The sequence below is a fragment of the Saccostrea echinata genome, unplaced genomic scaffold (assembly GCF_033153115.1).
Source record: "Saccostrea echinata isolate AGI-Se365-2 ecotype Australia unplaced genomic scaffold, CSIRO_AGI_Sech_v1 ptg000025l, whole genome shotgun sequence".
Classification (NCBI taxonomy): Eukaryota; Metazoa; Mollusca; class Bivalvia; order Ostreida; family Ostreidae; genus Saccostrea; species Saccostrea echinata.
In genome coordinates, this window is record NW_026889774.1 from 19,013,991 (window position 1) to 19,027,922 (window position 13,932).

Sequence of the window (13,932 nt, forward strand, 5' to 3'; positions counted from 1 at the left end):
ATATATCGCACATTACTTTCGAAAACTTTAGAAGGTAACTAAATTGTTTGGTATGGTTTCCGGATATGGTCAATATCACTATCGCGCTGTCGACTTTTCAGTGGATGAAACGATGGTGCGATAACGATGATGCGATGTTGCCATCGTGTCGGGATAATGTAATGACGATGGTGCTCGATTGAAGGCTAGGATAGCGCGATGACACGATGATGGTGATAATAACGTAATAAAGCATCGTCATCGCCTTTGTATCATCAGGGCAACACTTTTTCGCTCCTTCGTACTATCGTCATCGTTTCATTGTACCATCGTCGACCCAAACCTCGATGGCGCAAACTAAATGGCCCTTTCATATGTAATTTTGATGATTTTCATTCTTTCAAGGTTGTGCGGTTCCTAGACGAAGGTATACTGTTACAACGATCCGAAGACTGCCCCGATACCGTCTACCACATCATGTTGAGCTGCTGGAAAACAGACCCAAAAGAGAGACATTCTTTTTGCCGAATCCACAAGCATCTGACTGACTTCAGCAAAGAGATCTTAAAAAGTTCAAATTGCAGCATAAATGCCTCAGAAACGCAAAATGCGTGTTGAAGTCGCTAGGATCATGAATAACATGAAAAAGGTTTTCTTCCAAATAGAAATTCATTTTTAGTTTGTCAGAGGAAAAATGGAAATACATCGTACAACGTCAGTTGAACTTAATTGAGAAATTCTGCTGTGCTAAACTGGAAATGAGGTCGAATGTCCTGCCCTGTGGGTAGACTTTGTTGACATACAGAAGCACAAGTACGACAATATGTAGACCTATTTCTGTGCGGGCTGAATTGTAATAATAACTTCGGTAATTGATGCTTAATGTTTGTTATTCAATCTTTATTCAAGTTTTATTGTACGCCTTAGTACGTTTTCTGTAGGTGTGTATATATTTATATGATTTTCCCTCTATTGTGATACTTTATGTCATAATCTCTGTGCATAAAACAGTAAGCTGGACTTACGGTTCTTTGTATAGAAACTCTCTCTCTCTCTCTCTCTCTCTCTCTCTCTGATTAATTTGCGTCAAGATGTATTTTCATTCAGACCCTATTACTCAACTCCGTTTTCTTTTGTGTGTCATTTTTTTCTTGTCTAGTCATATTATTTTTGCTTTTTGTTATAACCAAAATAATATATTTTTCAATGCACGCGTGGAAACTATAAAATTTTTGACACGTTTTCATGTTACCTGATACGGAGCACCTATGAATGGTTGAACGGATCAACATAACACAAATGACGCGTGCCTCGGGTTATTTCACCATTTCAAAGCAGGAATTTTACTACATTAAAATCATGAAGATAGGCTTTACAACTGTTTAATGATACAAATATGAAAGACGTACATAAATCCGTTAAATAATCTTTTAATGCTACAATGAATTTTTTTATCAGGAAAAATGTTTCCTTGAATGTTTATGTAGTATGCATTGCGTTGTTAAAAGAGGTATTCAATTTTATTATATAGTCAACAAGTTGTTTGTAATAAATTTTGGTATATATTTACAAAATTGTTTATATTCAAGTAGAGTCATGTAATTTTATTCAGAATTACAATAAAATCATTTGGATCCGAACCGATTATTCTACGTAAAAAAACCCTGACATCTTAGTATAATAGACTTTATGTGCGCCTAATATAAGAAGTAATAGGACTTGGAAAAAGGAATCCCATGCCACAATGTAGACAACTGACTTTACGATCATCCACATCAAAATTGAACTTACATGTCCATTTGTACAAAATAAACTTACAATATAAGCTTGGACAAAGTCAAGCATCAATGATAGAATAAGTTAAAATATGGAAAGGGCTACCGTATTACTATACACTAAGCCTATCCTCGCCAAAAATGGTGAAACTGTTAAATAAAAAAGACGCTTACAGGAGTTGTCTCAGTACAATAAAACTCAATGGGCAAGGTCCTCCATCGAGAACAGATAATTGCATACTTTATCAGCATTTAAAAAGATTTTTGCACAGGGAAAAAATAAATGTGGATGATCTGAAAAATACTCTTACAGTTGTATCATATTGTAAATCCTTTTGAATTAACTGGAGATAAATGCAGAATTTACAGTATGACCGTAGGAATCCTTCATCCAAATATTATGATTAGCAATATGAAATTCTTAAACCAAATTTCTCCGTTTTACAGTTCGGTGTGGTGTCACCGCCAACTGCAAGTCCACGTTATCCAAGAACTTATAAAGAAAAATTTAAGTGAAAATTTTTGTATCTCTCTCAAATGGAACTAAAGGCCAATCGGTCAATATAAAATGACGAAATTTTTTGCATGTGTAAATTACCATCGATAACTCTGAAAAGATCTAGTGTTATTTCAATTGACCTACATGTACTTTCATTGGAGATATCGCCACTCGTCTTTGGAAATGTCCATATACCTTCACCACCATCTGTTCTTTATCCTGTATTTGTAGATACTGAGTTAATGTTTATTTGTCCTCTGACCTACTTTAAACAAAGTTTTTCCCTTAGACTGAAAATCTTCAAATATTCAGTTTTCTGAACTTTCATTCGTTTTCATGCGTTGAGTGGATAAGAGCTCTACTTATGTCAACTTAGCCACTTTGAGAAGTTATATTGTTCTTGGACTACGAAAGGATTAGATTTCGATTTTGAAAATGAATGCACCTTAGACTCAAAAAATCTACAAACATTACAAATTTGTTAACAGGGCATAAAACATGGACCCCCGGAAATTCCGAGGTGGGATCAGGTGCCTAGCAGGAGTAAGCATCCCCTGTTGACCGGTCACATCCGCCGTGAGTCCTAATTGATCAGGCAGATGGAACATTCCGTAGTCAGTATGAAAACAAAGGCATAGCATTTGATATGAAGAAAATTTAGCCAAAATACGACTCAATGATAGATTCTTTTGTTAACAAGGTCATTATAACGACTATAGAATTTACGAATGTTGAGTTTTAACGAAGTTGTTGAAATCCCAGTTACATCAACTTATTTGTCAGTAGCCTACTTTAGTTTAAAAAAACTGATCGTTCTCAGAGCATGCTATTGAGAATCGAAGAAGCTGGGAGACGTAAAGCCCATATGCAGGTGATAGCGGATTATTACAAATATAAGGAAAGTTGATGATGAAAAAGCTGAAGTATCTCGTTTGTCATACAATTTAGTTATTAGTTGACACTTATCGTCTATAGTCAGTAGAACATCCAAATATGAAACAGATGTGACAGACAATTTTATGTCTTTTATTTGAGGTTCACTGGGATATACCGAGTCGACATATGAATGGATTTAACCATATTTAATTGATAAAACAGTCGTCGATATATCTGTGTTTTCTTTTTCTCATCTAAAAGTTTATGAATAAATTCTGCTTGATAGGAGTATAAGAACAGGTCGGCTAATAAAGGAGTACAATTAGTGCCCATGGAATTCCAACAGTTTTTTGGGAGATCTGGTCTCCGAAGACTACATAAATATTGTCAATGAGGAACTCATGCATTCTTTTATTATCAACTTCAGAGTATATTAATTTTGTGTAGAATCAGAGTGATTTTTACCAAAGTAATTTTGTTGATGACCAATCACAACATACGAAAAATTCCCAGTTTCATTTTTAATGAGAAAGCAGTTGTCAATGATATCAAAAAGCCTAGTTTTTAATTTATCGTGAGGAATGGTTGTGCAAAATGTCAAACTTACACATTCCTAAATGGAAATTCTTGAGATTTATTTTTTTTCTCTCTTCCCTTGTAAATATTTTATTTCATTTCTCCTGCTATTTCATTTATTTTGACAAAATCACATGTAGAAAAAAATTTATTTTATAGAAAATTCATTGTATCATTTTTAATTTACATATTAGCTGTAACATGTCTTTCACTGCGTTTACAAGGTAACTACCTAAGAATACATTTTTCTCCCAAAAAGTTGAAAAAAGCAAACATATTTTGAAATTTATTAAACGTTAATGAAAGCATTTTAGCTCTAACAACTTTCTGTAAATGTCAACTCATTCTATGTATAAATATGCATATCCATTTACAACATATTCCTCAACAAAGATATTTAAAAGCCCATTATACAAAACTCGGTTACAAATATGCACGTAATAATTTAAATTTTACCATTTAGAATTAAAACTAAAACGGAATACAATGAGAAGAACGAACAAAAGCTACCCTGTAATTCGGTATATGTCTTCAACTCTCAAGGCAATGGGCATGTTCACAAAAGATTCATATACTGTACTGTACAGTACAGTACTGACCGACGACTAAATAATAGACACCACTTGATAAGATGCACCATGGAGACCATGTAATTAGATCCTTCTCTTCTCTTTTAAAAGGGAAGTAGATAAGGACCTTTAGGGGAAAAAGACCAATATCTAGAATAGAGCTGGGACCATATCCTGTCACATACTGCATATCACAAATACATAACATGTATACTAGATTTCATGCATACTTATATAATGGCGCTTAACTATTGATAGATTCTTCTGACAAATAATCACTTAACAATTTTTTGCATTTTGCTTTATGTTAATTATGTTTTTCATGTATTTGTACTAGTATGAAATTATTAAATTAGCATCTGTAAACACGCCTTAAAATGGGAGTGGGGGTCTGTTACTTCTCTATTTATACCAAATCATTGATCAGCCATGAAATTATAACCACGAATTTTTGTCTCACTAAGAATGAAGGTGAAGCTACGCCACAGTATAATAATATATTTTGGTATGTTTACTTTTTTTCAATATACTGTTTTTCCTTCAGTTTTTGTTCAATTTCTATAATAATGGTACAAATGAAAACATAATCCCTGCATCGGTTGTTTTATTGAAAAGTGTCACCAAACCTTCGATGAATGGAACAGTTTAAAATAGAGATTATATTTTACAAGCACATGTGTGCAAGAGTATTTGAGTTCTTGACCTATTCAAATTGAACAACATTATCCCTTTATCTCTTCCTTGGAAATGATTTTCTGCAGAAACAAGAGGAAGCATACTTTGAGTATTAAGTAAGATACTTTGTTTACAAACAAATGTAAATCTGAGCTAGCTTATGTTAAAACTGTTACAATATGACTGAATTTTCACAAATTCATTTTAATAAAAACATTCAAAATTAAAAATATGACTAAATACAATATGGTTAAAATATAGTATCATTGCACTTTAAATTCCACACTTCACGAAGAGATCTTGGGTCAAGTTGATGGGAAGTGATTATAATGGAATTTTTGTAATTACAACCAAGCGGAATACGTACTGCGTTAAAGCCGGGGATTTGCGTGAACTTCATACCAAGTCTGTGTATACAAAGACCTACATAAACATCCTCTAAGTAAAAGAAAGGGACATGTCGGGAAACATCGTAAACTTTCTGGACAACAGTCATACTAGTGACATATCCAGTACCGGAACAGAAACCCGGATATTTGGATTGAGGGTACATTTCTTTAGGAACGTACCATTTATAGCCTTTTTGGCGAATGGGGCCTTCATTCAGTCGACAGTTACCCCCAATTGACCTTTGAAGAACACTGTCATACTTCTTAAGAGCCAGTTTTAACGCTGGTAAACTCACAAACATATCATCGTCTGTTTTCATTACAAATTTAGCATTTTTGCATTTGATGCTAGCCCATTTAAATCCCATTATAGTTTTTAAAGTTAAATTATTATAGCTGTCTATAAAATCTTCCTGAACAATATCTCGATGGGTAGCACTCTCCGTTTCAAGGTCTACCTGAAGTTTTTTATTCGAGGTCATTCCTAAGAGGAACACATATCGTATGCTGCCTTCGTTTTTCTTGGTCTGAGTAAGCCAGGTTTCTCTGAGAGCCTTTCGTCTCTCTCTATTTGAGTGGATAGTACAAATTAGCACGATTATATCCACTGTTTGACTTGTATCTGTAGGTTTACAAATATCTTCATTGTCCAAAATATAGGAATAATTGTGCGGGAAACAGGAAGTGCAGTTTAAAGGCCTCTCCTTATTTGATGGTTTCTCTTTCGCTGTGTTTCCCTTTTTCTCCATAATTTTAACTTCTTTGGTTGTGAGAAGTTGTTTAGATGTAGAGGGTCCTCTTCTAACAGAAATTGTAATTTTTAAATTCGGATTTCCCTCAGTACTTTTGTTATGAATTTCACTCGACTCCATGTTAAGTTTTGAAACAGCTTCATTCAATGCTTTGCTCAATGTCCAGATTGTATTTAGACGGGAAGAGGCAGTGATAATATTTAACAGGACAAGTGTAGACAATGTCGCTGTTAAATATATCATGGCTGTGGCATTACAACAACGAAAACATCGATTAAATCCTGTTATTGATTTGCAATCCGCCATAATTATTTTTTTTTCAGTGAAAATTATCCATAGTGGTTTACACGTCCAAATTTTTTCACAGATATCAGGACAGCAAAAATAAGATCCACAAACGCTTAAAATGGATAGATCTGTGCGACAGAAGGATGTCAGCATAATGATATAAATAACTATTCAGGTAGAGTGGTTTAAACTTCGATCGGTCGCTTTAAATTAATCAAAGCACTGCAAGTACTGATTCAAGATAGTAATATTCATCACCGGATGAATATGATCATCTGGAGATGAATGCCTATGGATAATTTTCACGTTTCCAATAATGATGACTTTAATACATTTGCAAAAACTTGTTTTAATCTACAGATGGTATTAAAATGAATTTATAAGGAGCATCTTAAAATTTTCACTTATTTCAATAAATTTAATCCAAGTGTTCAGTAATTCCATTCAAAATTCGGTATAAAAACATCTAAATAAATACGTAAAACGTAATCCAATTTAATAGTCGAAAGTTTATTGGAAAAGTCTGATAATTTAAAAACAGAAAAAAACAAGATCTGTTTGTAAAACACTATGCCCCCGATGGTAACACAATTCTGGAGTTTGACGTAAACTACAGTGCAATAGTATGGCCAATGTTCAAGTTTTTCAAATATAGGTCAAAGGTCACAGTTGAGGTCACATGATCAAAAATTTCTGTACCAATGGAAAGGTCTTGTCATAATGAACACTCATGTCAAATATTAAAGCCTTACCCTTGACAGCGCAATAGTTATGGGCTAGGTTAAAGTTGACAACAGACAGACAGGACAAAAACAATATACCCCCGGGATTTTCGATCCAAGGGCATAAAAATCAGATAGCGAATCATCACAATTATCAGCAAATTTTACAAGGAGCTTTAATGGTCAGCTTAATAAAGAAGACGCTTAAATTATGTCACGATCGATCTATAAAGGAGAAGAAGGAAGAAGAAGAGGGGTGAAGAAGGCGTGCAGAATGCCTATAGCTTCAGATATGTAAAAATCATATTCAATTTGTGAATTTAGTATTTAAAGTATAGTTTTCATTATTGAAATTGACGAAATTATGATAAACAAAACTTTCCTGATGAAAATTCTCTCGGCAAAAATTATTCTGTTATTAAAAAATTATGTGGTATCTTGGCAACCCTAGCAATAAAAATCCTGAGTATCATTTTTTTCTTCGAGACTAACACACTAACAACTACGCTACACAGCTCCTGATGAATGGTGGCATTTAAATCATGTTTGTGATATGACCCTTGACTAAATGGACTTCATGTATTTCTCGGAAAGATGCGAATGTCGTGACATAAAAGTGTATTTCAAAGGTATAATGGGTCTTTGCTTCATGTTTTTGTTAGCCAAGAAATGTGTATTTTTACGCAAACTTTGAGGAAAAACTTTCAAAAATATGGAGCGAAGACCCACTCATATCGAAAAATTGTGTTATAGTATGAGAAAATGATCCTTTTTGCCCTCTTTAGTGTGTGTACACCATTTCATAGGCTAATAATATCATTCAATGTGAAATTTTTGCAAATTTTGGAGATTTTACACGAAGTATACTTTAATGTTAGATGAAATAAAGAAAATTTTGTTATAATTGAGATTTCATTTTTCACCTTCATGTTTGTCGCACTTTAGGCACTTCGCTCGCATTGTTCGCCCATCTTCTTTACCAATCCCGGCGTCTCTGATACACTTATAACTGGACAGATCACATAACTTAGATAGATCAGTTAAGTTTAAATCTTAATAAATTAAAATCAACCTATTTAAATTTACCTAATGAGTTAAAGTCAAGTGTTTCTTATAAGATATTGTATCATAAAGCAAAAGATTTATGAAAAGTATGAGTTGAGCGAAGATTTGAGAAACTCAGCTAAATTCAAAAGCAAGATAGACAGCAATATAAGTGCCAAAAAAAACCCCCAAAGGTTATATATATACCGTATCGTCTTTATCGTGCATGTCAAGGTCACGCGACTTTTATTTTTAGCTTATAAACAACACTAAATTGGAGCAAAGGTAAGAATTATGTTCTGGTAATCATTTTTGAAGATTAATTGTTTCGTTTACAAACATTCAATTTTTGGGACTTGAGACCATGGTGACTTCTTCAATATTTTGCGCACGCGTACAATGCGGAGGAAGAAGTGAAGGAATATTTTCGTCTTGGGCCAAAAAAAAAAATTCTCCATAAAAAAAAGAATTTTTTAGGTTCCGAAACCTGTAAATTTCTGAAACCTAGTAATTTCAGGAATTGAATAAAATTTGCACGTTTTATACAAAAATTCTGTTTCTGTCAATTTTCATATTTGTGCGTCACGGTGTCGCTTTTTGCTGACATATCAATGTATGATAACCTCTTTCTCTACTAAATACGTGAACAAAGACCAAACAATGCATATACATGTATTTGAATACAACTATTTACTAAATTAATTTAATAAGGAATAGAATTTTAAACTTCTTTTCATTCTTTTCATTTCTATATTGTATTAGTTAAGTAATAATCAAAATACATTCAATTGTATATTGTCAAAAAATTATTTATTTCCATGTTGATGAATGAATTAAATGAATTATTTATTCACCAATAAAAATCATTCTTACAATTGCCTTTTTTTCATAACTTGTGATCCAAAATGACTGTATTTTTTTTTTCTTTTTAAAAAATATTGATACATGTGTATGTGTTTCAAAATTATTAATACGTAGAACCTGATTAATCAATATCCATTAAAACAAATATTTATGATATGCAGTTTGATAATGAACTTGTACACCACAGGTAATTGTTACAGGTAATAATCCTAAAACAGACTATACACAGGTGACCACTCGGATGTGAAAATCCCAATTTTGGCAAGATGGGAATAAGAAACTTGTATATTATTAATAGTATACAGTTAAAGTATATCATTGAGGGAGGTAGCAAGATTCCAGTTCCCCAAGGCCAGGACTATTTCCCGAGGCGAAGCCGAGGGAAATAGTCCTGGTGAGGGGAACTGGAATCTTGCTACCTCCCTCAATGATATATTTAACTGTATACTATAATATATATGAATTCAACGCAGGGATAAGTTATCTGAACTAACACAGGCGATTAGTCCATTCACATATCATAACAACGTAAAAGTAAAATTTAAAGGATTACTGATAACCGGGAATTAGCTTTCGAAGCAGGAATTAGCTCACTTGACTAACGCACGGGGATTAGTCCATTCTTAACGATTTCTAGGGAATTAGTCACATCTAACGATCTAATGTTATATAGGGAAAAATCAGTATAGGTATAATAATATTTCTCAAAGGTGACATAGGTCCATCGGCCGGGTGCACCGTATACAACGGGTAACGCGGGGGAGTCGCTAAAAAGTGTGGGGGAGTCGTTTTCAACGTATGGGGGAGTGCATTTTTCACCGCTTCGGAGGCAGGAGAAAGGTAGGTCACGCCTTTTTTCGTCATTTGTAGCATGTATTTACAAAAATTGTATATCGCACGGAAGACAACGATAGTTATGCTTTCTTTTGGTCATTAGTCCGGCTCTCAAATATGTCTAGTATTCTCAAACACTTCGAAACTATTGCACAGATTTCAAATTTACGGCGATTGAGTGGTCAAAACATGAATGTTTTGCACAAGCTACGACTTGCAATGTGGTTTAGATAGTTAAAACAGCGAAATAAAACTTTTATCTCTTACCTGCAGCAATCAAAACTTTTCAAACCCTTAGAAAAATAAGTAATTGGGACATTTTCTCTTCAGATAGTAATTGTTACGCAGGGGGGAGTCGTTTCTGGGAAAACAGAACGTATTGGGGAGTCGCAAAAAAATCTATTTCATTTTAAATTTCGGCATTTTGTTTATGTAACGGTTAAAAAAACGCGAAACGCGCACCATACTTTGTTAACCTTATATTCTATTTATAGAGATTCTGTCCTTGCGCCAGGTATTTAATTCTATTTAGAGATTATATTAGTAAAAACTTTATAAAAATACTATTTGACTATTTATCTAGTTTTTTTCTATTTTCAATTAATTTTCAGTGCAGTGAACTGAATTTATAAAATCATTATTTGCTGAGTAAATCTCTAAGATTTAAAATGGTTTGACAAGTATATATAATAACATTCGCTGTGCTGACGCCCCTGGTCCTTACGTGTTCGAGAGTGATCCGTGTTATGGTAAGAGTGTTTTGTTAATCTTATGTTTTATTAAATTTGAATTATACTAAATGTGATATCTTTTGAACGTTTAGATAATAAGTACCGGTATCGTGTTTATTTAAATGTAGAGACCACACACGCAGTGACACTGTTATGAGTGACTGGGTGTGGCGTCGTCATATTTTGGGGGTTTGTTGTTCGATTAAATTTGAATTAACATATACTGATTAAATCTTCTTTTATTCGTATTTTTGTGTTTTATTGGTAATGTATGCATGTATTATTTTTTTGTTTGTAGCTCATTGCCAATTTGATATTTAGTTTAAACAGGTTGGGCACAGTTCCTTTTTCGGGGAAGTATTACTATAAAACGGGATTATTCCTCTTTTCAGTAATAGCGAGCGCAGCGAGCGGCGCGAAGCGCCGCTCGCGAAGCGAGCTCAATAGACTAACGTGTAAGAACAGAGGAAATTCGGAATGAAATCTGTACATACGTCAGGGAAATTTTCTGAGGCAACATTCCCAGAATTCCTTCGCTACCAGGGTTCCATGCGAAATTCTTACAAAACATTCAAAAGACCAAGGATAATTATTCATTACCGAGAGATACGTTTACTTTTCTTTCTTTGCAGAGGGCTTAAAAGAAATAAAAAATAATTACATCCACTCTACAACGTATTTCATTTATTATTGCACAAGATCTTTAGTCTCGTTCAACCAGACGCTCGGCTGTCTCCGTAAATTCCGACGTCATGTGACGTCACAGTCTTGACTGTGTCTCGTGCGGTTTGACGTTTGAAGAGGCGGATCCATCAACGTTAGAAGTGTAAACTGTGTATAGGTTTTTGATGGTACAACTGCGCTCGCCCCCAACGGTCACACCGTAAAACATATTAAAAAACATTACTGTATACGGGAATTTTCACTCGTTTACCCTCTATTTCGTGTTTGCTTTGAATAAAAGATTAAGTGCAAGTATATTTTCACATCCTCTAAATATTTATAGTCTATTAAATGTATGTATGCTCAAAACTACAATATTTATCGCTGCAAAATGCTGAAAAAGAGTGATGAAATATTTCTACGATATAAATTTCTTACGGAAGCTTATCTGTGTTAAAATCGTTAGATTGAATACGTTCAGCACTTGATAACTCGTACATGAAACTATTCGTTCTAATTTAATTTCATACCATTTCTTTCAAAGACATCGTAAAAATAATTTTTTATACCACTGCTTCTTTTACAGATGAAAATAATTATTTGAAATATTGAATTTTAAAACATAGTCTTTCAAAGATGGTTTTAGCATGAATGCCCTTACAAGATTCCATACTTTTCGTATCATTTATCAACAGGGAAAATTAAAGTAAAAGTCGTGGATTACTGCTGCACGTGAGTTTAATTTCCTATGCATGTTCAAAAGATGTCACCTCCACGAAACCAAGCTATGAAATTTTCCGTTTTTGAACAAATAATAATATAAATTATAAGGGAAATATTCACATCCGTTTGAAGAATACTCATGATGTCGTACGATTAAATCTTATCTTACTCCCGTCTGCAGCACTAAAGGACCGAAATTTTTTGTCAGCGAGGTTGGTTTAATAAAGTTTAAACACATCACGTCGTATTTTTCATGCACTTTTTATTTAATAAACGGATTTGGGGCATTATTTTCAAAATATGACGAAAATTCCCGTATGCAGTAATGTTTTTTATTACTGAAGAGAGGAATAATCCCGTTTTATAGTAATACTTCCCCGAAAAAGGAACTGTGCCCAACCTGTTAAATAAAGAACAGTACAGGAAACTTGACTTTTGTCGTTACATTTACCTTATGCTTTCTTACTTTACCTGTTTTGATTTTTTATTTTATCATAGTTATATAAAGATTAGTATTTATAAGCAGTATGCAGAAATGAAATGAAATCGTGTACCTAATATGCTAAAATATTTTCATGTATAAGTCAACATGTAATAAAGTTAATTTGTAACCACTAGAAACATTGTCAGAAGGTCCTTGGATTCACATTTTAAATAAATTGTAGTCGGATATGTCTTTAAATCTAAACCATTTGATATGTCCCTATGATTATAGTTGGAGTTGCTATAAAATTACACTTTCTCTTCCTGAAAAATACCGATGTTTCTATGACTGGCATATAAGTCGCGCAAAGAGTTTCGAACCAATATTCAACTCCAAAAAATCGACTTAAAGGCGAGTATATACTGGGTATATTCTTACACTTGTTAGACACAGGTTCCGCAGGGGTCGAAATTCATCCCCGGGCTGAGTTGGTACATGTAGTGGGTATCTTTATTTTGTGAATTTTTTTATGCTTTATACTAAATTTTATTAATTTTGTATGGGTAAGACTACCGAAAGAGTTCATTTTATTTTCTTTTGCGACTCCCCAATACGTTCTGTTTTCCCAGAAACGACTCCCCCCTGCGTAACAATTACTAACTGAAGAGAAAATGTCCCAATTACTTATTTTTCTAAGGGTTTGAAAAGTTTTGATTGCTGCAGGTAAGAGATAAAAGTTTTATTTCGCTGTTTTAACTATCTAAACCACATTGCAAGTCGTAGCTTGTGCAAAACATTCATGTTTTGACCACTCAATCGCCGTGAATTTGAAATCTGTGCAATAGTTTCGAAGTGTTTGAGAATACTAGACATATTTGAGAGCCGGACTAATGACCAAAAGAAAGCATAACTATCGTTGTCTTCCGTGCGATATACATTTTTTGTAAATACGTGCTACAAATGACGAAAAAAGGCGTGACCTACCTTTCTCCTGCCTCCGAAGCGGTGAAAAATGCACTCCCCTATACGTTGAAAACGACTCCCCCACACTTTTTAGCGACTCCCCCGCGTTACCCGTTGTATACGGTGGGGTGTTTATATATTGTGATATGATTCTAAGTGATTATCTATTTTGTTTAACAGATGTCAATATAATAAATAAACACTAAGTACTACTATAGCCACTATCGTTTTTGGTTCCTTAATTAGAATATCTGTCACGTGATAACACACCAATTGTTAGGCAAAGTCGTAAGTGAAAGTAAACAGACACCGTTTATGCATGTATGGTGTACGGACACGGACAAGGACTCAGTTGTTATTGGTGCTCTGTACCTATTTATACTGCCAATGGTCGGAAGTAATGTAATTTAGCTGCTTATTGTGACATTTCATGTCTTCCCTTGACCGCATCGTAATCTTCCGCTCCTTGAACTGTTTTCATGGTTAAGTATTTCCCCGTGTCATTGAACAATATGGGGCAGAACAAAAAAAAAGGGGTGGGGGGGATGCTCACCGAGAGAACCAGACGGAGATTCTAATTCAACTG

At 33.9% G+C, this 13,932-nt stretch overlaps 2 protein-coding genes across 4 annotated transcripts in view; one reads left to right on the forward strand and one right to left on the reverse strand.

Annotated features, from left to right (window-relative positions):
• The window catches only part of LOC133192099 (tyrosine-protein kinase transmembrane receptor Ror-like), a 37,237-nt gene extending 36,622 nt beyond the window's left edge, over window positions 1–615 (forward strand). For all 3 annotated transcript variants that reach the window (XM_061327957.1, XM_061327959.1, XM_061327958.1), the window contains one exon: window positions 385–615. In XM_061327957.1, the coding sequence (XP_061183941.1) occupies window positions 385–597 (213 nt within the window). In that variant the 3' untranslated portion in view covers window positions 598–615. The remainder of the gene's footprint in view (window positions 1–384) is intronic.
• Window positions 616–5,090: 4,475 nt separating this feature from the next.
• Window positions 5,091–6,487, reverse strand: LOC133192678 (beta-1,3-galactosyltransferase 1-like). Its single transcript, XM_061328669.1, has one exon. It carries the CDS (start codon window positions 6,394–6,396, stop codon window positions 5,200–5,202), a length of 1,197 nt encoding a protein of 398 aa, XP_061184653.1. The 5' UTR covers window positions 6,397–6,487; the 3' UTR covers window positions 5,091–5,199.
• Between the last annotated feature and the right edge of the window lie 7,445 nt (window positions 6,488–13,932).